At 27.8% G+C, this 23,110-nt stretch overlaps 1 protein-coding gene across 1 annotated transcript in view; it reads right to left on the bottom strand.

The window, feature by feature from the left end:
- Nucleotides 1–1,051: 1,051 nt before the first annotated feature.
- Nucleotides 1,052–23,110, bottom strand: part of LOC111618329 (neurofibromin-like) — a 179,304-nt gene continuing 157,245 nt past the window's right edge. Inside the window, exons 45-57 of the mRNA XM_023359826.1 lie at nt 21,303–21,535; nt 18,953–19,014; nt 17,926–18,121; nt 17,376–17,516; nt 17,162–17,288; nt 15,838–15,925; nt 14,594–14,637; nt 10,747–11,126; nt 10,384–10,680; nt 4,651–4,751; nt 4,431–4,570; nt 1,982–2,028; nt 1,052–1,772 (exon numbers count right to left, since the gene is read on the bottom strand). Of these exons, the coding sequence (XP_023215594.1) occupies nt 1,452–1,772; nt 1,982–2,028; nt 4,431–4,570; nt 4,651–4,751; nt 10,384–10,680; nt 10,747–11,126; nt 14,594–14,637; nt 15,838–15,925; nt 17,162–17,288; nt 17,376–17,516; nt 17,926–18,121; nt 18,953–19,014; nt 21,303–21,535 (2,177 nt within the window). The 3' untranslated portion in view covers nt 1,052–1,451. The remainder of the gene's footprint in view (nt 1,773–1,981; nt 2,029–4,430; nt 4,571–4,650; nt 4,752–10,383; nt 10,681–10,746; nt 11,127–14,593; nt 14,638–15,837; nt 15,926–17,161; nt 17,289–17,375; nt 17,517–17,925; nt 18,122–18,952; nt 19,015–21,302; nt 21,536–23,110) is intronic.

Here is a 23,110-nt window from a genome sequence, read left to right as displayed (position 1 = left end):
GCAATACAGTAGAAACAAACTTTGACAATTAATATGATTGTTTTTGGACCTGTTTGATTGGACTAGTGAAAGTTACTGAGCACTTTCCGAATGCTGCTGTCGGTTTCGGCACGTATAACAAAGTTTTCCGTTTATGACGTTGAAACAAACAGAATGAAATGCTTCGTTGAAGTTGTCTGATCTTTCCAATCAAACATGCCTTTATATGATTTACTGACTTAAAATGTTCTTTTTGAAATAACTTTTTCTTTATTTTATTATTTTTTAAATAAGTTCCAACTGGCTATTTTTGATATAAATTCTTTGAGACTTTCCGAATCAATGTTAAAAACAAGTTTGTTTGCTAAATTTGTACAAGTATATATATAAATTATACAGAATTTCTTTCTTCAACAGGTGCAGAAAAAATTAACAGACTTTGAACAAATTCAGCTGAAATTCCATATACATATTGTTGAGAAAAGACTTGGAATGGAGTACTTTTGTCTAGCACATCCTGGAACTAAATGCATAAATTTAATGGAATATAACATTTGAATTATTTACAACTTTCTGGAAACATGATGCACACTGTAATTGGAACAGTCTTTTCCAGATGAATGATTTTTTTTAACACTTTAAATTTATAAATGTTCTTGGAAAGTCAAATAATGCCAAAATTTCCATTTGAGTTTCCAATTGGTGAATCTGTTTCCATAAATACCCGTTTCTTATCTACAGTCTCTTTGAGATAAATTTTTAAAATTCAGAAGGGACAACACAAACAGTATCCAAAACTCCCAGTGGTCCCTCTACCACAGTGAAGATTTACCATTATTATTATTAATAATAATAACTTTTTAAACATTTTTAATACTTGGATTTTACAAAAATAAAGCACATGTATAGTCATGCATAACATTATTAATAAACAACTTTACAATACTTGTCTCTTTGTACAACAACTATATAATTACACAAACATACTAGAGATTGATAGTATGAATCTCATAATAAGAACAACAGAAGTTTGCTTCCAATATGAATGGTGCAATTTATATAACAATCACTCTTTTTTTTTATTTTGCTGATGGAAAACATTAAGTTGGCAGTTAGAGCACAAAACTAATGAATTAATCAATATGTATACAATAATAATGGTAATAATAGTTAATACTGACAGAAAGGATATCTGAACCAGTGTCTCTTCTTTGTTGAATGTGAACTTCAGAAAATACTGTATTATATTTTATAAATTCCAATATACATTTAGTATTTATGTAAAATTTCTTATGACATTAACCAAATATGATAAAGTATATGGTGCAATGAAAGAGGAGATGGCAACACAGGAAATTATATATAAAATTATGGATTGAAATTGAAACTGTTGATTAACTCCTCAGTTTCTTTAGCTGGATCTACAGCCTGTCAATGATAACTGTCCTAGAAGTTATTTAGTAAAAATAATTTTAATGAGCAGTCTTCCCGTTTTTAGAACTCTTACACTTAAAGCTGCGTTGCTTGCTTAACTGACTGGCAGACCCATGTCGAATTCTGACCGAACCATCTGTACTCACATTGGCATAATCTGCTCCAGATTCTTTCTCGGTGGGAGATCCCAGGGTTAGGCTAGACATTGATGATGATAAATTCATAACAGATGATACACTAAGAGTGCTGGGATACTGAGTCAATTCTTGAAATTCTCCTTCATCACTAGGTAAACAAGTTTCGACCATGGCTTCCAGACAATTAACAAATAATTCGGCATTGTCTAAATTTGTTTGACACTGGAGAAGAAAAATTATAATATAAATTTAAGTTCATTAATCAAAACAAAAAGTAATTTATGATTACTAACAGTTTAACTGTATATGAATTGCAGAAATCAAAATAAATTCAAAAATACATTTTACTTTTATTCTATATTTCAGTTTAAAATTTCTAAAAAATTTTAATATCATAAGATTTTTTTGCATTTAAAATAAGATTTTATTACCTTTGAAAATGGACCGGCAAATCTCCACAATCCTCCAAAACCAAACGCTAATAAAAAAAATATCAATTAATAATTTATGTGCATATTAACAGATAAATTTTTTTGCACAAACACACCCTATACCTCCCAGACAATATCTTAACATATTAAATAATATAAGAATTTATTTTTACAATATAAATATCCTAATTTGAATATGTAATAATTATCTGAGTATATAGATAATCAATTAAAAAATCATATTTATAAATTTTTAAATATTTTTTTCAAACAAAAATCTAAAAAATATTCTATTTATAAAAAAAATTTATTAATTTAAAAATATTAAATGTTCAACAGTCTGTATAATGTGAGTTCAGAAACTTTATTGAATGAAATGACCATTTAAAAATTTTTGTATACACAATACATTTTCTTGTGCATACAAAAAAATTTTTTTAGGAAGTGGTTGTATGCAAAGCCTTCTTTATAGAAATTTTTCGGTAAGGAAATGTCTATAAAAACACGACTTAAAAGATTGCATACATTCTTTCATGGAGTTACTTCTTTAAATGAAATTTTGAAATTTATTGAATACAGACAGCACTAATTCAAAATATTTTTCTTAGTTTTGTCTATATTGAATAATTTCTGGTTAACAAGAATTAAAATATTGATGCCACATTTAATATTATCACTTTAAAAAATTGTGAAGCAAATTAATATGCTATGAGAATTTTTTATATTGACTAGTAATGTGAAGAGTTGAAATAAATTAAGTTAAAATTATATTACTCATGGTTTGGAGTCATTAATAAAATAACTCAAGGTTTCACTTGAGTTATTTTATTAATGATTAATTCATGATTTTTATTAGAAGTTATTTATTATTTTAGTAAGTTATGTGCATTATTTCAGATGCATTTAATCTTTTTTTTTAATCTTTTGCTTAAAGTACTAAAATAATTTTTTTCAAAGTGCTTAAATAACATTCAACTTTGTCAATCATCTCCAAATTTTTGTTTTGTTAAAATCAGACATTATCCTTATAAAGGCAAATGGTTTCAACCAAAACTGCCATTAGTATCATATTATTTATCGTGCTGACTTAAGAAATTATTAAATATATTGATTTATTTCAGGTTTAACATATTTACAGTGTTATATTTAAAATACTGTGAATTAAAGTAGATTGATACCTAAAATAAAAGTAAATGAAGCATTGGGGTTTTTTCCTANAATTTAAATTCAGACTGTAAAATCAAACTGTATAGTTAATTTTGTTTGCCTGTTTATCAGCTTTGGTCAGTTATAATTATTTTATGTTTGAATTAATTTTGTCTCAATTCAGTAAATCATGAAATATGTTAATATAAAAGATGAGAGAAACAATTTTATATTTTCTTCCCTTTTCTCAGTTATTTTCTAATTCTGGTTAGTAGATATAAGTCTATGAATTTCCATAGGAGCAATTCTTTTTATGTAACCTTTATTAAATAGAGAAATTACTTTTGGGTATTTCTTTGACAAGCATATGTTAAGAAATAACTTTTTCATTAAAAACAGTTTTTATATGCATTTTTTTAGTTTTGAAAAATATTAAAATAATGGTAGATGAAATCTTACTTGCTGAATTGATATTCTGAAAAAGCAGGTAAAATATGTTACGCCCGACCTTAGTTTTAAATATCATATATCAATAATAAATAAGATAAGAGATCTTTACAGTAGTCTGAGGAAGTATGTTTAGAAGCTTAATTTATGATTGCATCAACAAGAATCAACAAGATTGTTAAAATAAAGATGGGATGGTTATTCTATGTATTCTGTTTGAGATATCCTACATAAAAGATGTCCACTAAACTATGCATACAGGAAAAAATTTAAGTCTGAAATATCTTTAAAGTTCAAAGGATAAAATTATTAATTTTTTTATAGAAAGAAAATATGAAGTTTCCAAAAGTTCATCTTAATATTTTGATCAAATGAATGAATTTTATCTCTCTTCTAATGTTTAAATGATGATAATTAATTCAATGAAATATTTAATGCACACACAGCTGATTGTGATATAAAATACTTCATATTAATAGAAAACACAAAAATACACATTTCTTACAAAAAGAAAAGTATAAGCATTTGTTTAAGTGTTTATATTTTATGTGAATAAAATATTCATATAAATATATTTCATGCAAATACTTTGATACTTTAGATAAACAGAAAAAATTGATATTGTGACTATCCATGTGCTTTGTCCTTATATTTCAGCTGTTATAAAATAATTAAGTAAGAGTTGATAATGAAAAGATCTATAAATGTGCATAAAAATAATTATTTACTCATACTTTAAAGCCTGGGATAAAATAATGAGATTTCAAGCTTTAACTTACTCTTATGTAATTTAAAGTACATTTTGTATATAACAAATTAATTTTCCTATACTGAAAATTAAAATTCTATCACTTACTTTGTAAATAATGCAACTGCTGTTGACTACTATCCTCACATGCAATCATATTATGAATAATACTCTGTACTGCACTGAGAATAACTTGATCATGGCATAAAGATAACACACTGGTAATTTTAGCATCCATTAAACTATGACTAAATTATCATCAAATATAATTAGCATCATCATCAAAATTAAATTATATAAATTCAGAAGAAATGCAATATTGACTTACATGACAGGAAAAACTTTTGCAAACACAACAGAGGCTTCGGCTAAATATTCGTACAATATCCTCATCTCATTTTCATCTGTTGTATTTCTAACCAAAGTAGCCTAGTAGGGATTTTAACATTAGATTGGCATATTAATATTAAACTAATTTTTATAATGATAAAATTTAATGTTTAATTATATATTAATAATTATTATTTTTTTAATCAAAAAATTCTGATTTAAATTACAAAATAATTATTGGAGAAAAACTATACTAATATTAAACATTTTCTAATAATCTGAATTTGTATTTCATTTTTTTCCCTTGTCTCAAGAATTTTTTCTTAGACTATGTTCATAATTCTGATAAATTATTTTCTTTAATAATGATAATTAGTCAATAATACAAATGGAATGTTTCAAATAACTTGGCTTAATCAATTTTCAAAAAAATTTCAATATATCTTATCTACTTGTTTGGATTACTAAGTAAATACCAAATACATTATCAACAACTAGCTGTTACCTGTGACTTCATCCGTGTGGATTTTGCAAGCAAACTCCATTTACATTCAGTATTTCAACAACCATAGTAATTGTTATATAACACCTATCATAGAGAATGATGAGAATTGCTGAGAATCAAACGAACTGTTTTCAATTTGATCAATTTTCTGGAACATTTACAATCATTCTATAATTGAACCAATATGCAATAACAAATTCTAATTTAAAATGGTTTGAACGTTTGGTTAAAAAATCAAAATGTATAAAAATATTTATAACAATGTCTGAAATGTTATCAATTTAATACACCTAAGTAAATGAAGACTAAACATAGTTGAAAACAAAAAATCTCATCTAAAGTAGTACAGTAGAAGCTGTTCTTCAGGTTAAGCCTTAATCCTCTCCCTCTCCCCCACAGGGGGAATTTCCAAAAATCCCTTCTTAGTGTGCGTTTTCATGACGTACCCTAACTGTGTACCAAATTTCACCTCTTTAGGTTCAGGTTTGCTCTGGGTGATGAATCAGTCAGTCAGGACAAGTAATTTTATATATTTAGATAACTTTTGGTCCAATTATATCATCTTCAAGTTTTCTAAAGTAAATTAATATTTTTATAACTGTTAAAATTGCTTAAACTAAGTTGTTATTATCTTTTAGTCCTTTATTATTATTATTTTCTTCAGTCCAACTGCACTCCAGATTCCAGTCATTGAATAATGCATGCAGTATAATGGCAGTTTGGTTTATCCTACAGCATAGTATGGAAGATAGGGCTAGTGTTGCCACTAGGCCAATTTTTACCCAGACAAGCCAAAATTCAAAGTTTTTAAATTCATGGTCCGGATTAATTATTAATTTGTCCAGTTTTCATAGAAATTGTGAAATTATAATGAAACAAAATAAATTTATAAAAATATTTGTGAGTGTTTTATTTTAACAGTTAAAGACTAACTTCACACTCCCACACAGTTATCCCTAGGCTAAGTGACAGAAAATGTACTTTTAAAATTCTAACTTGCAAATATTAGGTTTGTTCCAACACAAGTCCCTAACTGATTTAAAACTGGTGTGTGCATTGTTCAGTTCTTGGCTGTAAAATGAATTGCATATGCCTCATACAGTTTCATCACGTACATGTTTACCTTCTAATAAAAAAAAATGTTTATTTTGCTACTCACAATAAAAAACCTAATTTTTTTTTCTAAGTATAACTAACATCCAATTTTAAAATGTCCAGGTCAGCAATTTTGAAAAGGTGGCAACACTATTATTCACACTTCCTGAAATGTTGCCATATTGGATTTAATTGCTAAATCCAGACAATGTTGAATAGGAATATTTTAATTACGATCATTCAGTATACAGTATACCTTAAATGAAAATTTTATGAGTTTAAAAAGAATACACACAAAAAACATTTAATCCAGAGCAATTTACAGTACCAATCATTTAAACTAAGAATTATATAATTTAGCATTAAATAAAATATTGCAGTCACATTAATATATTTAAGTTTTCCACTCTAATATGATGTAGTAAAATAATACAATATTTACATGAAAATAAGCCACCACCAAATATAACTATAATCTAGTTCTTAGACCATATTTCCAGAAACATAGTTTGCATTCTATTATGATCTACACCTGAATATATGAAGTATGCATGTTTCTGCAGCCCAGACATAATGTCGTCATCAAATGCAAATTCCAACATGTTAATTTCATTGGCCCTTTTGTTTCCCCTTTTTGTTTGTGTTGTTTGGCATAATGAATTTAGCAAAAGACAAACATAAGCATTTTATTTTACCAGCTTAATACAAGATAAAAAGTCATTTTTGCTGCAGAGAAAATTGGGAATACAGCAGCTTCATGACAATTTGGAGTTGATGTAAATGAGTAAAAAATGAAATTACAAAGCAAAAGACCAAACTGATAATAATCCCATGGGAATGACATTGGTGTTGCAACCACCCAATGCCAATGTGACAATTGTATACAAGATATGGTTAGAAGGTGCACATTATATGTACTGTACATCTTCATGAAAAATTGGTACGTCTCTGCCCCAACTGTCTGAAGATGGATTAAGGCCATATGGAATCATATGAATGAGTCTGTAGTCATTAAATCATTCAAGAAATGCTCAATCAGCAATGCCTTTGACAGAAGTGAAGAATGCTTTGTGGGATGATGATTCAGATGATGAGTCTTCTTCTGAATGGGAACATACCATTAATGCTTCTGATTCTGAGTATACCCACAGTGAAACAAAGTGAAGTGCCAAAATTCTGTATCATAACATACCATATATCACATTTACCACATATTGCTGTAAATTGTTAAAATAAATCAAAACAAAACATTTGTGATTTTTTTTTAAATTCTTTTTTGCCCTGTGGGGGCACTGACAAGTAAGATTGCCTATTAACTACCCATTATTATTCAACAAAGCGCACAATGAGAATGGCCAAATATGTCAATCATCATTGATATACATAAGGACACATCCCAGAATGTTGTAATGTTTTTTAAAAACATAAAAACAGCTGAATATAAGCCACAACCCAACTTTGGACCCTTAAAATTTGTAAAAAAAGTGCAGTTTGGTTTTGTGTAAATATGATAAATTCATCTTTTTAGTAAAAAAAAAAAAATTAATTTGAATGTGCAATTAAGACTTCTTTTTTTTTAATATAACTAGCACAATTAATTTTCCTTAAATATGGTAAATAATTACAAATATTTTAATACACATGTCAGTGAAATGTGAATTGAAATTTTAATGAATGATTCAATGTTTTATAACAATAAATAAATAACTACGCAATTTATTTTTCTTTCCTTCTTTTCTTTATACAAAAGATGCATAGCAATGCCCAATGAGCAAAATAAGCCATCCCTTAAATTAACAATGAAGAAACATCTAATTAAAAAATATATATGAAAAAATGTAGATATGTATAAAAAAGAATGATAAAACTACACAATATACATAAGAAAAAATATCATCTTGCAGTTTCCATAATGTAAAAAAAATCTTTTTCACCACGCTAAAGTGTAATAAATAGCACTGAGGACACTGTCTTTTCAGCATTATCTGTGTTTAATAACAAAAATAAATATTCATGCAAGCATTTTCAACATTTACAAAAACATCGTCATGCAAAAAATAAAAGAACACATGCCTGAATGTTAATATAAAATTTTAAGTTTTGATGTTAATTTATTTTAGATGGAACACAATTACAAAATTTGAAGATCATAAATCAGATTAGAACATAAGGATGAACTAATTGCTGCATAGAGTCAACTGCATAAAATGTAGGTTAGCAGTCTTATACAGTACATTATTTCATTATTGCCATTACTTACACAATGTCTCTAATTACTTAGCCGGGAGAGGAGTTGATTGTCATCGTGAAGCGACGCCGATTAGTGAGCTGTACGACCGATACGGCTTTCACTTATTTTTCGAAAAATAATTAAATGTATTCAAAATATTTATGAATTGGTCACTAATTTAAAATAACAAAATAAATCTTACTTAGAATAAAAAGTATTTCTATATTATTTTGATGATTATTGCAGTAATCGACTATACAACGCAAATTTGCAAGCAATTGTTTACGTATTTTCTCTTATTACATAACTGCAAAAATTTGACTTTACCCTCACATATATATAAACAGTTCTGAGTAAAGTCCTTGTTTACAATGTACTCTGTCTCCCTATATGACTAACTGCGGGGAGTGGCTCAAGTATTTTTAGGTCAAAGTTTATCAATATACTTTTATAAGAGTGAATATTTGACACTTTTTACATATTTTTTCAATGCTTTATATGATAATATCCTATAATAAATGATTAGTTAATTTTTTCCTGCAAGTACGCAATATCTGGAAGTAATGAGTTTCCTGGAAAATTTTTCAGCTGGAAGCTTTTGATAAAAAATCTTCTTGTCTGAGTAGAGTCAAATAACATGAAAACTAGTAGAATTACACCTAAAATAATGAATATAGCTATTTTTTAATATTTGTTTACATAATAACTTCAATCACGTGGATTGGTTCTTCGCGGAAAAATCCAGACCAGATGGTTCTGAAAAAAACTCTCATTCGTTAAAGTTAAATCAGTCATAATATAAATTACCAATTAGAGCATAATAAGCATAGAAACAAAAATTTTAAAACCAATTAACAGCAAGAACATCTTCCATAAACTTACTATAGAGAGGTGGAGTTTCCTGGGAATATTTGTTGCTAGATAGTTTTAAAAACATATTTATATGATTAAATATTGTCGAATTAGCTAATTTAATGCCTTAAAACGTTAAATTAGTTAATTAGAGCTAAAAAATGATTTAAAAAGCAAATTTATTGTGATTGTTTACATTTTACTTCGAAGGTTGGAGGCGGGACTTTTCGCGGCAATTTTTTCTTTCACAAGTCTGTGATTAGTTACAGTAATGTCAACAAAGACAGAAGATACCCAATAAAACTTTAGAAAAAGTTTCCTTTTGATTGTTTTCAACCAACTGTGTAGTTAACTGCGAAGATTTACTGTAAGTGGCAGGGGAGTGTATTTACCGAAATATTTATGGCCCAGGGGTAGTAACAAAACACTTATTGGCTTAAACACAGTCAATTGACCTACAAAAGAGCGAATCATAGCTAAATCGCGGAAAAACTCAAATATAACGCAAATTATTCAAATTTTTGATAATTCCACACTTGTACGGTTGTCGTATTAATTCAAAACAAATGGTCACGTGATTCCCACGATAGTGCCTCTAAAAAATTAAGGATTTATACAGAATGACCCATAGCTTTGAAAGCACCAATATGGGTTTGTTCCAGGGCCCCAATTTTTTAATGAACAAAGTCTCCCAGATAAAAATGATTTTGCAGTCCATACATCAAATTTCGTAATTGTGTTCCATCTAAAATGAATTAATGTTAAAATTTAAAATTTTTATACTAACATTTGAGCATGTGTTCTTTTTTTTATTTTTGCCTAATGAAGACAATTTTTGTAAATATCAGAAGTGCTTGCATGAGCATTTCTTTCCATTATTAAACAGATAACACTGAAAAGACATGTCCTTAGTGCTGTTAATAAATAGCACTGAGGAGATCATTATATGTTTCACACAAATGATATTTTACAATGCTGTTTAAATTTAAAATATTCTAACTACAAAAGATTTTCAATGTTTTTAATTGAATTCATTTAAATAAACTTACCAAAACAGTAAGTACTAATGCTTGGGTAGGAAAATCTGTAAGTACTTCTGGATCAAGAAGCACATTATCTTCATTCGAGACAGAAACTCTTGAACCTCTTTCTTTACAATGTGGTGAAATTTCTTCACAAGTATCACCTTTAGAACTAATAGATGGAGATATTCTACCACTAATTTCTACAGATTTTTGCATTTTTGGGGTTGGCATTGAGCTACTCCGTTGAGTTTTAAATAATGGACGTATATTCTGCACATCCATATCAAGACTTCTCCAACTCTTAGGATCTTTGTTTTGAACCTAATTAAATTTCATAAACTTTAAAATACAGTTAAAGAAAAAAATAAAAATAAAACCAGATCATACCTGTTGAACAGTTGTTTGTTTTGTTAATCTGGCTTGGGCTAATGCATTCTGATCTAGCAAATCCCATGATTTTTGTCTACGATTAAAGGGTGTATTTGCAAGAGGTGTACCACTTCCTCCTTGAGGTATGAGTTGTGCGTTATGAGAAGGAAGGGGTGCATGAGGTGATGTTTGGGCAGACGTAGATGCTGATGAACAGGGAGATGGTATTGGGGTATGTCCAGGTGTCTGGGTTGGAGTTGGATTACTAGGAGAAGTTGATATAGCAGAATGCAAGTCACCTGAAAAACCTTCAGCTGATGGTGATTCTGATACTACTCTTGCAATTCTGTGTTTCAAATGGCATCTACTTCTTACTTCTTCAGATACAGAAACAAGAGCTATAAGTTAAAAAAAAAAACTATTAAATAAATTTGTTGGTGTCTATTTTTAAATATGTATTTATATATTATAACAATATATAATTAGCAGTATAGATATTATATATTGTGTCTATTTTTAAATATGTATTTATATATTATAACAATATATAATATCTATACTGCTAATTATCATAATCATATATTTTAATGGCTAATTAAAACAATGTCAGTTGATTCACTAAACATTGTATTTTGACAGCCTTCAATAAAAATATACAGAAATTTATTTTGAATAATTTAATCTTTTCTGAATAGAAAGAGATTAAAATTATACTTTTATGTAACAAGTATTATATTATTGGATTTAATTTTTCCTTTTTTAATTCATATATATCTGCCTAATCATTTAAAAAGCCTTTTTAAAATTTTATTTTTAGTTGTAGATGAACAACCTGATGTTTTTCTAATAAATAAAGACAGATACTTGAGTTAAAATAAAAATATTATTTTCAATAAATGCTAAAACTGCTTATTGATGGACTAAACTAATTCTTTTGAGAAAAATATTGATCTAAAATTTTATTATTATTATTATTGTCATAAAAATTATTAACCATAAAATTGAATTATTTTTTTTAATGTGGTTTCTTGTGACTATAGTATGAATATTCTCTGAAAACTTTATGAAGTACTGTTTTAAATCAATGATTGTAATAATGGTACAATTAAAAATAAAGCTAGGAGATATTTATATTTTATCATACTTTATATACTATTTATTTCATTTTTATATGATTTTACATACAGATAACTTTAAGTAAATAACTGATTAATCAAAATAATAAATGCAATTTATTAATGTCTTTGAAAAATTAATTTCATAAATTTATATAAATATAGATGTATTCCTACTTACCAGCCAAGTAAGGAACACTTTCTGGTGTAACTTCAAATTTATCTCTAAAATAAAAAAAATTTGAAGTACATTGAAAATTAATCATTGTAAATTTAATTTATTCTATAACTCAAATGGAAGAAAATAAAATCTCTTGAAAAAATCCAAATTAATTTTTTAAGATACGTTATATTGGGTTGTTCGGAAAGTAATTTCGTTTTTTTTTTATTACTAGAGGAATTAAGGAATTAGATGTATTTTTACCAGCCAATTTCATTTTAAACCACCTTTTCATTATATACTTTGATAGCTGACATTTTAAGGCTTATTTGTAAAATGTTTGTTTGATTCTGTACAATTGTTTTTTTTTCGGTGTCCCATTAAATATGAAAAATTGAAAGCATCATTTTTGACATATTTTGCTTTTTTTATTACCAAAAAATCAAAATGCTGTTCAAGCAAAAAAAAAAGTTGTGTGACATGTATGGAGAAGATGTATTGACAGAATGACAGTGCCAAAACTAATTTACAAAATTTTGTTCTGGCAATTTCAGTATTGAAGATGCACCATGTTCTGGATGGCCAGTTGAAGCCAATGAAAACAAAATAAACGTACTGATTGAAGCAAACTGCCAAATAACAACATGTGAAATCACTAACAGATTAAATGTTCTTAAAGAGAGATGCTCTCTTTGGTGGGATTTTAAGGAAATTTTTTTTTTTGAGCTTTAGCCAGACAATTTAACAACTGATTTGAAAGTGTACTGCCATTGAGTAAACAAATTGAGTAATATCATCAAACAGAAAAGGCAAGAATTGATCAACAAAACAGGTGTAGTGTTTTATCATGATTATGCCAAATTTCACACAAGTTTGGTAACTTGTCAGAAACTGTTACAGCTTAGATGGGATGTGCTATCACACCAACCATATTCGCCAGATCAGGCACCCTCAGATTATTACTTGTTCTGGTCTATACAAAATTTTTTAAACTGTAAGATATTTACTTGAAATGAAAATGTCAAAAATTACTTGGATCAGTTTTTTGTAAGCAAAGATCAAAACTTTTATGAACGTGGAATCATGCTACTACCAGAAAGATGGCAACAGGTATTTCACCAAAATGGTTGATATATAATCTAATAAAATATTTATTTATTATAAAAATATTGTTTTTTCCAAAGAAAAAAAACAAAATTACTTTCCGAACAACCCAATATATAACCCAACAATTATGCAAATTAAAAAACACACAAAAATACTAACCTTCTATGTGGCTTAGCAATAATTCCCAATACCATATTTAAAACTCTTGTAGTTCGAGAAACAGTAGTGGGAGTAGGATGTCTAAAACCTAAGGGTCAAATCATTTATTTAAATAGATATCAACTAAAAATGTAACTGGTAATATGCAAAAACTAGAGTAATAAATAAACAGAATTTACTCAGAATCTTCTAAATTTTGAAGATTTTTAAATTGTTAGAAATAGATTTTTCTAACAATTTAAAAATCAGGGATGTAACCAGAAATTTTTGTGTGGGTCATTTCCAAGGGTTGGCATAAACTTTAAATGGGTAGGTAGGCTACATAAAAATACAATAGCCTTTGATCACTAGCAACACATTATTGTTCAAGTTATATGAAGGCCAAATGCAAAAAAGTGTAATTTACACATGACAATGCTCAATAAAAATAAAAGGCTGAACAAGAACAAATATTGAATTTTATTCTGCTTTACCTTATGATTGTTCATGTAACCCAAAATTTGAGACCATGTTTTGCTTTCATCCAGTGGTCAACTACTTGTGGCATTCTTTTGTTTACACTGTTTACTTTTAAACTTATGTGGGGCAGTAATAATGACTTCTGAGAGGATGGAAAGCTCAGTGTGAGAAATGTCATCCCTTGCTGCCCCGTGTGACTACATCCCTGAAAATGTAAATAATTATAACAATTTCTTTTCAACTAAAATTACTTTGTTTTTTTTTTTTATATTATTATAAATTCTAGATGAATCTTTTTATCATCAATTAATGCCTGACCATTTTTATCAAAGTTTACAAAATTACGATTGGAAGTTGTGTTAATTTGTTGTGGAGATTCATTTATGGCAGTAATGGGCAACTCACAGCTTGCAAAGTCCTAATATAAAGTCCTTGGGGCTTTGGCAATGTAATTTTATTTTCCATCTGATGCTATTATGGAACTAATTAGGCTGATGTTTGTGACAAAGAACATTCAATCTAAACTTGTCAATTAAAAAGATGAGAATAAACTATATATAATGCTAATTTACATATCATTAGCATATATTTTAGTACCGAGTTTATTGGAAGTTATGGAATATGTTGATTCTCAGCAGTCTTAAAGCCTGCAACTCTGCAAGAAAAAGAATGCATGTGGCCTGACAGAAGTCTATAAAGTTCACTTGCAGCCCACATCCAGAAAAGGTAGCTCATCACTGATCTAGTTTTTAAATTCTAAAAACTAGTGCAACATATTTGTTCAAATTAAATTCTAATTTAAATTTAAAAAATTAACAATTAAAGGTACATCATCTTCAGCTTTATCATTTAAATTCCTACTTACCAGCCAAGTAAGGAACACTTTCTGGTGTAACTTCAAATTTATCTCTAAAATAAAAAAAATTTGAAGTACATTGAAAATTAATCATTGTAAATTTAATTTATTCTATAACTCAAATGGAAGAAAATAAAATCTCTTGAAAAAATCCAAATTAATTTTTTAAGATACGTTATATTGGGTTGTTCGGAAAGTAATTTCGTTTTTTTTTTATTACTAGAGGAATTAAGGAATTAGATGTATTTTTACCAGCCAATTTCATTTTAAACCACCTTTTCATTATATACTTTGATAGCTGACATTTTAAGGCTTATTTGTAAAATGTTTGTTTGATTCTGTACAATTGTTTTTTTTCAGTGTCCCATTAAATATGAAAAATTGAAAGCATCATTTTTGACATATTTTGCTTTTTTTATTACCAAAAAATCAAAATGCTGTTCAAGCAAAAAAAAAAGTTGTGTGACATGTATGGAGAAGATGTATTGACAGAATGACAGTGCCAAAACTAATTTACAAAATTTTGTTCTGGCAATTTCAGTATTGAAGATGCACCATGTTCTGGATGGCCAGTTGAAGCCAATGAAAACAAAATAAACGTACTGATTGAAGCAAACTGCCAAATAACAACATGTGAAATCACTAACAGATTAAATGTTCTTAAAGAGAGATGCTCTCTTTGGTGGGATTTTAAGGAAATTTTTTTTTTTGAGCTTTAGCCAGACAATTTAACAACTGATTTGAAAGTGTACTGCCATTGAGTAAACAAATTGAGTAATATCATCAAACAGAAAAGGCAAGAATTGATCAACAAAACAGGTGTAGTGTTTTATCATGATTATGCCAAATTTCACACAAGTTTGGTAACTTGTCAGAAACTGTTACAGCTTAGATGGGATGTGCTATCACACCAACCATATTCGCCAGATCAGGCACCCTCAGATTATTACTTGTTCTGGTCTATACAAAATTTTTTAAACTGTAAGATATTTACTTGAAATGAAAATGTCAAAAATTACTTGGATCAGTTTTTTGTAAGCAAAGATCAAAACTTTTATGAACGTGGAATCATGCTACTACCAGAAAGATGGCAACAGGTATTTCACCAAAATGGTTGATATATAATCTAATAAAATATTTATTTATTATAAAAATATTGTTTTTTCCAAAGAAAAAAAACAAAATTACTTTCCGAACAACCCAATATATAACCCAACAATTATGCAAATTAAAAAACACACAAAAATACTAACCTTCTATGTGGCTTAGCAATAATTCCCAATACCATATTTAAAACTCTTGTAGTTCGAGAAACAGTAGTGGGAGTAGGATGTCTAAAACCTAAGGGTCAAATCATTTATTTAAATAGATATCAACTAAAAATGTAACTGGTAATATGCAAAAACTAGAGTAATAAATAAACAGAATTTACTCAGAATCTTCTAAATTTTGAAGATTTTTAAATTGTTAGAAATAGATTTTTCTAACAATTTAAAAATCAGGGATGTAACCAGAAATTTTTGTGTGGGTCATTTCCAAGGGTTGGCATAAACTTTAAATGGGTAGGTAGGCTACATAAAAATACAATAGCCTTTGATCACTAGCAACACATTATTGTTCAAGTTATATGAAGGCCAAATGCAAAAAAGTGTAATTTACACATGACAATGCTCAATAAAAATAAAAGGCTGAACAAGAACAAATATTGAATTTTATTCTGCTTTACCTTATGATTGTTCATGTAACCCAAAATTTGAGACCATGTTTTGCTTTCATCCAGTGGTCAACTACTTGTGGCATTCTTTTGTTTACACTGTTTACTTTTAAACTTATGTGGGGCAGTAATAATGACTTCTGAGAGGATGGAAAGCTCAGTGTGAGAAATGTCATCCCTTGCTGCCCCGTGTGACTACATCCCTGAAAATGTAAATAATTATAACAATTTCTTTTCAACTAAAATTACTTTGTTTTTTTTTTTTATATTATTATAAATTCTAGATGAATCTTTTTATCATCAATTAATGCCTGACCATTTTTATCAAAGTTTACAAAATTACGATTGGAAGTTGTGTTAATTTGTTGTGGAGATTCATTTATGGCAGTAATGGGCAACTCACAGCTTGCAAAGTCCTAATATAAAGTCCTTGGGGCTTTGGCAATGTAATTTTATTTTCCATCTGATGCTATTATGGAACTAATTAGGCTGATGTTTGTGACAAAGAACATTCAATCTAAACTTGTCAATTAAAAAGATGAGAATAAACTATATATAATGCTAATTTACATATCATTAGCATATATTTTAGTACCGAGTTTATTGGAAGTTATGGAATATGTTGATTCTCAGCAGTCTTAAAGCCTGCAACTCTGCAAGAAAAAGAATGAATGTGGCCTGACAGAAGTCTATAAAGTTCACTTGCAACCCACATCCAGAAAAGGTAGCTCATCACTGATCTAGTTTTTAAATTCTAAAAACTAGTGCAACATATTTGTTCAAATTAAATTCTAATTTAAATTTAAAAAATTAACAATTAAAGGTACATCATCTTCAGCTTTATCATTTAATATAAATCTTGCCTTTTATTAGATGGCCCACCAAGGCAAAATGAAAACTAGTCTTGAAACTCAAACCAACAGAATGGTCTAATTGCTTAAAATGCCATTCAAGTGGTTCTCGAGTCATCATCATTATGTCTTCTAATAACTAAAATGTAGTAAAAATAATTTATTAATTAAATACTTGTAAAATAAGTCATAATTTATTTATTTCTCTTAAAGTTATAAGTTTTACCTTATTTTCAAAAATTCCTTGACAATCTAATGTATGCAAATTTTGTTCTAATAATGATAACCCAGAAGCATAAAGTGTCATTTCATCTAATTGAAGTACTGAAATTGCAACCCAAAATAATGCTCTATGTATAGGAGATTCCTATAATAAATAAATCATTTTCTTTACTTTATATTTCCAAATTTAATCTATCACTTGTATTATTTCTAATTATTAGCTAATATGTAGTAACAACTGAGAACTGGTTTAATATTAATATCAAATAAACCAGATACCACAGCAATATAATATTGATTTAAGAAAAAACTTAATAAAAATGAATGTTTTTGTCAAACTTAAGTTGTCATCTTTAGATTGAAAAGTAATTTGGAAGATAGATGGTGTTTGGTTTTTCAAATTCCAAGTTCTATCTTCCAAATTACTTTTCAACCTGATGATGATGACTTAAGTTTGTCAAAAATGTTTGTTTTTATTTAGTTTTACTTATATTGATGTTATATTGCTATATTTTCTGATTTGGTGAGTGTCTTTGATATTAGTTAATACTTACTGGTCTTAACAAGGGATGGAGACGAGTAAGAGACATAATGATAGCATCAATTAAACGCAAATCTTGAAAAGATTCCAAAGCTTTGACCAAAATCCTGAGTAACTGCTTTACTTCTTGATCTGCAATTGTCTTACTGATGCATCCAAAAACAATAAGGGCTCTTGGTTGAAGAGCTGGATTATATCGAAATGCAAAACTGTTGAGGAAAAAATTTCAACACATAAAAAAAAAATAATAATAAATTTATCTAAATTCTGTTTTTAATACTCATCGGAATAATTATTTCAGAAAAATAGCCAAATCATTACAATTGTTTTATTTGAATGTATAATCACATCATTTTCTACTCCACAGGTATATAATTAATAAATATTGCATTTATAGAAGATCACAAAACATACAAAAAAATAATTCTTATTAGTGTATATCTTTAAACTCATCTTCAAAAGAACATTCTAAATCATTTCCATGACAGCTGTTACTATGATGATGCATGCATAAAATGTATAAACAAAAATAAAATAAAAAAAATTGTTGATAAAAATGATTAAAAAGTAAGAAACATTTTTATTATCTGAGTATGAGTTTAAAATTTGAAAACAATAGTAAGAGAAATTGTTTTCTGTATAGCTTTTCAGTTTAATGGAATGCCATTAAAGTAATATTTATTGCAATTATATTAATTATATAATATAATTGCAATTACAACAGTTAAAACAATTTTAACTATTGTTATGTACTATTGTTCAGTACTAAATGAAAAATCTTTAAAAATGTTATAAATAAAAATTCTTTATATTAAGAAACATAGTTTTTCAAACTATTTACATTTGTTTTTTTACTATTTTTTCTATTTTAATTTTTGAAAAATTAAAAAACTGCAACATTATCAAAACATTTTTTTAAATTATGAAAGATCAAAATCAATAGCATAAAAATTTTTTTATGCTATTGATTTTGCAAAGATATAAATCTGTTGTTATCTATATCTCTTATTATTATTAATTTTATAATTTAAAAAACATACCTTTTGGATTGAGCTATCCATTGCTGTAACCAATCACAGTTTGGAATGTTCTTCATGCATGCCTTTAAAATAATTATTTGTTTTAAAAATCTCTACAGTATTCAATATATATATAAAATTCCTGTGATATTAAAAAAAAATCAACATTTTTGTAATAATATTTAACTGTCATGCTATAAAAGAATTAAAAAATTTTTAATTTAAAAATAAAAATTCATTTAATGGATTTTTTATTAAGTTACTAACAGACCCCACCTCACGTTGTTGTGGCTCAAAGTGTATCTCTTATAAATGTATAACACTTCCCCCACGGGGGGAATTTCAAAAAATCCCTTCTTAGTGTACATTCTCTTGATGTACCCTATTAAAACACAATCAAAAACGCAAAAAAACCGCATCTAAAATAGTATAAATAAAAGCAGAGTTCTTCACGGTAAGCCTTAATCCTGTCCCTCTCCCTTGTGGGGGGAATATTGAAAAATCCCTTTTTAGTGTATATTCTGTTGACATACTCTTATTAAAACACAATCAAAAACGCAAAAAACCGCATCTAAAATAGTATAAATAGACGCAAAGTTCTTTATGGAAAGCCTTAATCCTATCCGTCTCTCCCCAGTGGGGGGAATTTTGACATGTATATTATATAAAAACGCGTGTGTATTCGAATGCAATATTGTGTCAAAGTTTCAAAAGAATCGGTAGGAACAAACAAACATTACGTTTTTATTTATATAGATAGATAGAAGATGATCTGCTTTAGTTCATCCTCACAGAAAAGCAAACTTAGGTCATTGTAATCACCGAGTTAGCACCATCTGTTGGACATAAAAGCCTTAATCATAGATGATATCTTTTAATTTATATGAATGTTTAACAGAATAATATACAGCCTATGTCCAACCTGAAGGTCCATTCTAAATATTGGTGAAAAAAATTTTTGAAATCGGATGAGTAGTTTTGGAGATTACCCCCTATATCCAAACTTACAAACTTTACCTCTTTATAATAACATTATAATCTATATATATATATAAATGGACGTGTGTGTCCCTATATTTCACTTTTCACCCAAACTACACATCGCACATGAATGGTGTTTGTATGTGGTAGTAGCCCCAAGTCTCCATTCGTGCACTATGGTGGTTGCGTCTCGATAGCTATAAGGGTGCGGGAGATATGGGGTTGAAAGTGGTTGAATTCGAAGATGTGTAACAATGGAAGTGTTAACAATGGAAATGTTAACAATAGAAGTGTTGAGTAACAAAGGAAGTGTTAATATAAAGCGGCATGCAAGATTTACAGGCGGTTTTTTGCGTTTTTGCGGGAAATCGAACATATTTTTATACTCATGTAAAAATTCTCTAATTAGTCTGAAAACGGGGGACCTAATTCTTGCATTCTGTGAAAACGGGTAAGATTGGCTATAATGTAATTATCTTAATCTTCACTATCGTTACTTTTTGCCCACAAATAAAAACCCAGCTAAGCGGGTCCTTGCAGCTAGATTCTAGATTACTTAGAAAAACAGTCTTTTATATATATATTAAAAAAAAACTATATTACATACAAATGTACGAACAAATAAAAACCCAGTGAAGCGGGTCCTTGTAGCTAGTATTTCTATAAAACGTTATAATATTTCTGTTAAAATTATTTTTCATTATATCAAATTATTTCATTGTACAATCTTTAGTTTTTTTTTATGTGTATGCAAGATGTTTCTATTTATGAGAGTTTCAAAAACCATTTATGTATTTTATATGTTATTGCTTTTGTATTTATTACTATTTAGTAGCTAACTATTACAGACTGTGTGTTAATATTCAATATTATATATTTTTTCAATTTTTTGAAGAACAAACTAAATGTTTTAACATATCAAAATCTTAAACACTAAATACAGTGTGACCCCAACTTTGCAAGCTACAACACCATTCCTCAAAACTTCTCATAAGTCAAAATCTTATAAATATAAATCTTTTCCACCAGTAAAAAAAAATTTAAAAGAACCTAGTGTTAAACAATTTATGAAAAACAATAATTTAAATGGATTAATTAGGTCTTGTATCATAGCTTCTTAATAAGATGGCCAACTTTTACTACTTTTTCACCAAACTATACCAGAAATTTAACAAAAGAATAACTTTGTTACAAAAGTGTGTGTGTGTGTGTGTGTGTGTGTGTGTATAATTATTAAAAGCAATAGTTTGTTAAAAAGTAGCCATGTTTGGAACTCTGCAAATATAATTCCTTTCATTACAAAATATCAAATGAATATTTTCATTTCAAAAAATTTAGAATTCAGTATATTTCAATAATATTATGAATTTTTAAAAGAATTTATTTTTACCTCCAAGATTTCTAAGAGTGCATCTGTAATAATTTCCAGTGATGACAATGGCATACGTTCTTGATCTGTGGAAGAACAGGCAAAGCAGCGATCTAAGTGACGATCACCATGTCGATAATTAGAACGGAATGCGGTGACAGCAGCAGATTTTACTTTGCTGATGCCAAAAAGTAGGTAAAATTTGGGTAAGGAAAATTCATCGAGACTCAACCTTAAAACACGTTGAGTTTCACCTATAAAGCAAATATAAAACTTTTTCAGATTTATTAAGTTAATCAATTAAATTAAATTTACAATTTATAATATGTAATTCTTAAATGAGAAACTAATGTAACAACAGAACAATGAATGAAATTGGTACTTATCCATAAATTTTCTTTAGACATAAATTATTTATTTATTTATTTATTATAATAGCTTATTGTCATTTTTTCTACTTTCGTTTGTCATATAGAGCTACATATGTGGCTATTAGTTTAGGACTTAAAACACCATGCTTTTTAGGAAACTTGACTTGAATCTTTTTATTTTTTATTATATTCCAACTTCAATTATTAACAAATTATTTTGTTTAATACTGTAATCAGAGATTTACCAAATTTAATATATGTTCTGGAAATGTATATAACACTTAAATTCTATCTAAAGACAAACTACAATATACTATGCATTCTTTTTTTTTTATGAAAGTTTTTTTGATACAATTTCAATGCTATGCAATCCAATGACTTGTCTGTTCTTCATGGATAGGACATTCGTCTATCACTAACTCATACAGCATACAGGACTATTTCATAGAATAGGACTAGTCCCAGCTCTGCAAAACAGTCCTACTATGTGTTACTATAAAATATTACTAGTTGACTTCTTAATCCTTTAATTTTCATTTAATGAAAATTATTTATTTTAATAATTCAGAATATGAGTGTATGTATATTAGTTGCCTACTCTTAAAATTTAAGATATACTTGTATGCATGGATGTGATAGAATCAATATATAATAATATACATCTCTCTAAATTTTCTACCAATCACTTATCTTTGACTACCAAAGGGAAAATATTTTTATCTTTTTGATTCTGTTCTGAAACCAAAATCCCGTTATTGGTAATAGAACTTCTCTAATAAATGTAAAAGCTCTATTATCAATAATATAATTACCACAGTCATTAAGGACAGTATCGAGATGACCTGAAGAGCTGACATGGATTAAATTAAGGAAGGAATTTGAAAATTTTTAAATCTTGAGTTGAAGTGAGTAATGAAAAATTGCTACAGTTGGAAAATAGAAGAAATATCAGTTTCCTCCATAATTAATTTCTACCAGGTTGTCAAATTATATGTAAACAAAAATAAAAAAGGTTTATCATCATCTTGAATCCTTTCTTATAATTTTTAATGATGATAATGATAGTGATGATCCAGACATAAAATTAGCTATGTGATTAGGAGAATGATGTTAAAATATGTGGATCTTTACCAAAACTTTTTTAGATGTAAAAAGACAAGAAAAACAAACAACTCTGATATAGTCTTAAAAAAAACTTAAAAGTTGTTATTTAATACTCTCTGAAAGACATTTTTTAATAATGAAATGACTAAATTAATTAATTATTAAGTTAAATTATAAAAATTGTACATTACTAAGCATTTTTAAAGTAAACTATTTACAGTAGAACCTCCATTATCCGGACCTCCATTATCCGGATTTTCGATTATCCGGATTGTTCAAAATAAACAAAAATTTTACGAATTTGCTGATTTGCACTTGGCGAATTACGACACTGTTTATGTACGTGATGGAATG

Source organism: Centruroides sculpturatus, unplaced genomic scaffold (assembly GCF_000671375.1).
Source record: "Centruroides sculpturatus isolate CEXI.00-Female unplaced genomic scaffold, Cexi_2.0 scaffold92, whole genome shotgun sequence".
NCBI lineage: Eukaryota > Metazoa > Arthropoda > Arachnida > Scorpiones > Buthidae > Centruroides > Centruroides sculpturatus.
Note: the sequence above shows the minus strand (reverse complement) of the source record. Positions and strands in the feature narration are given on the sequence as shown.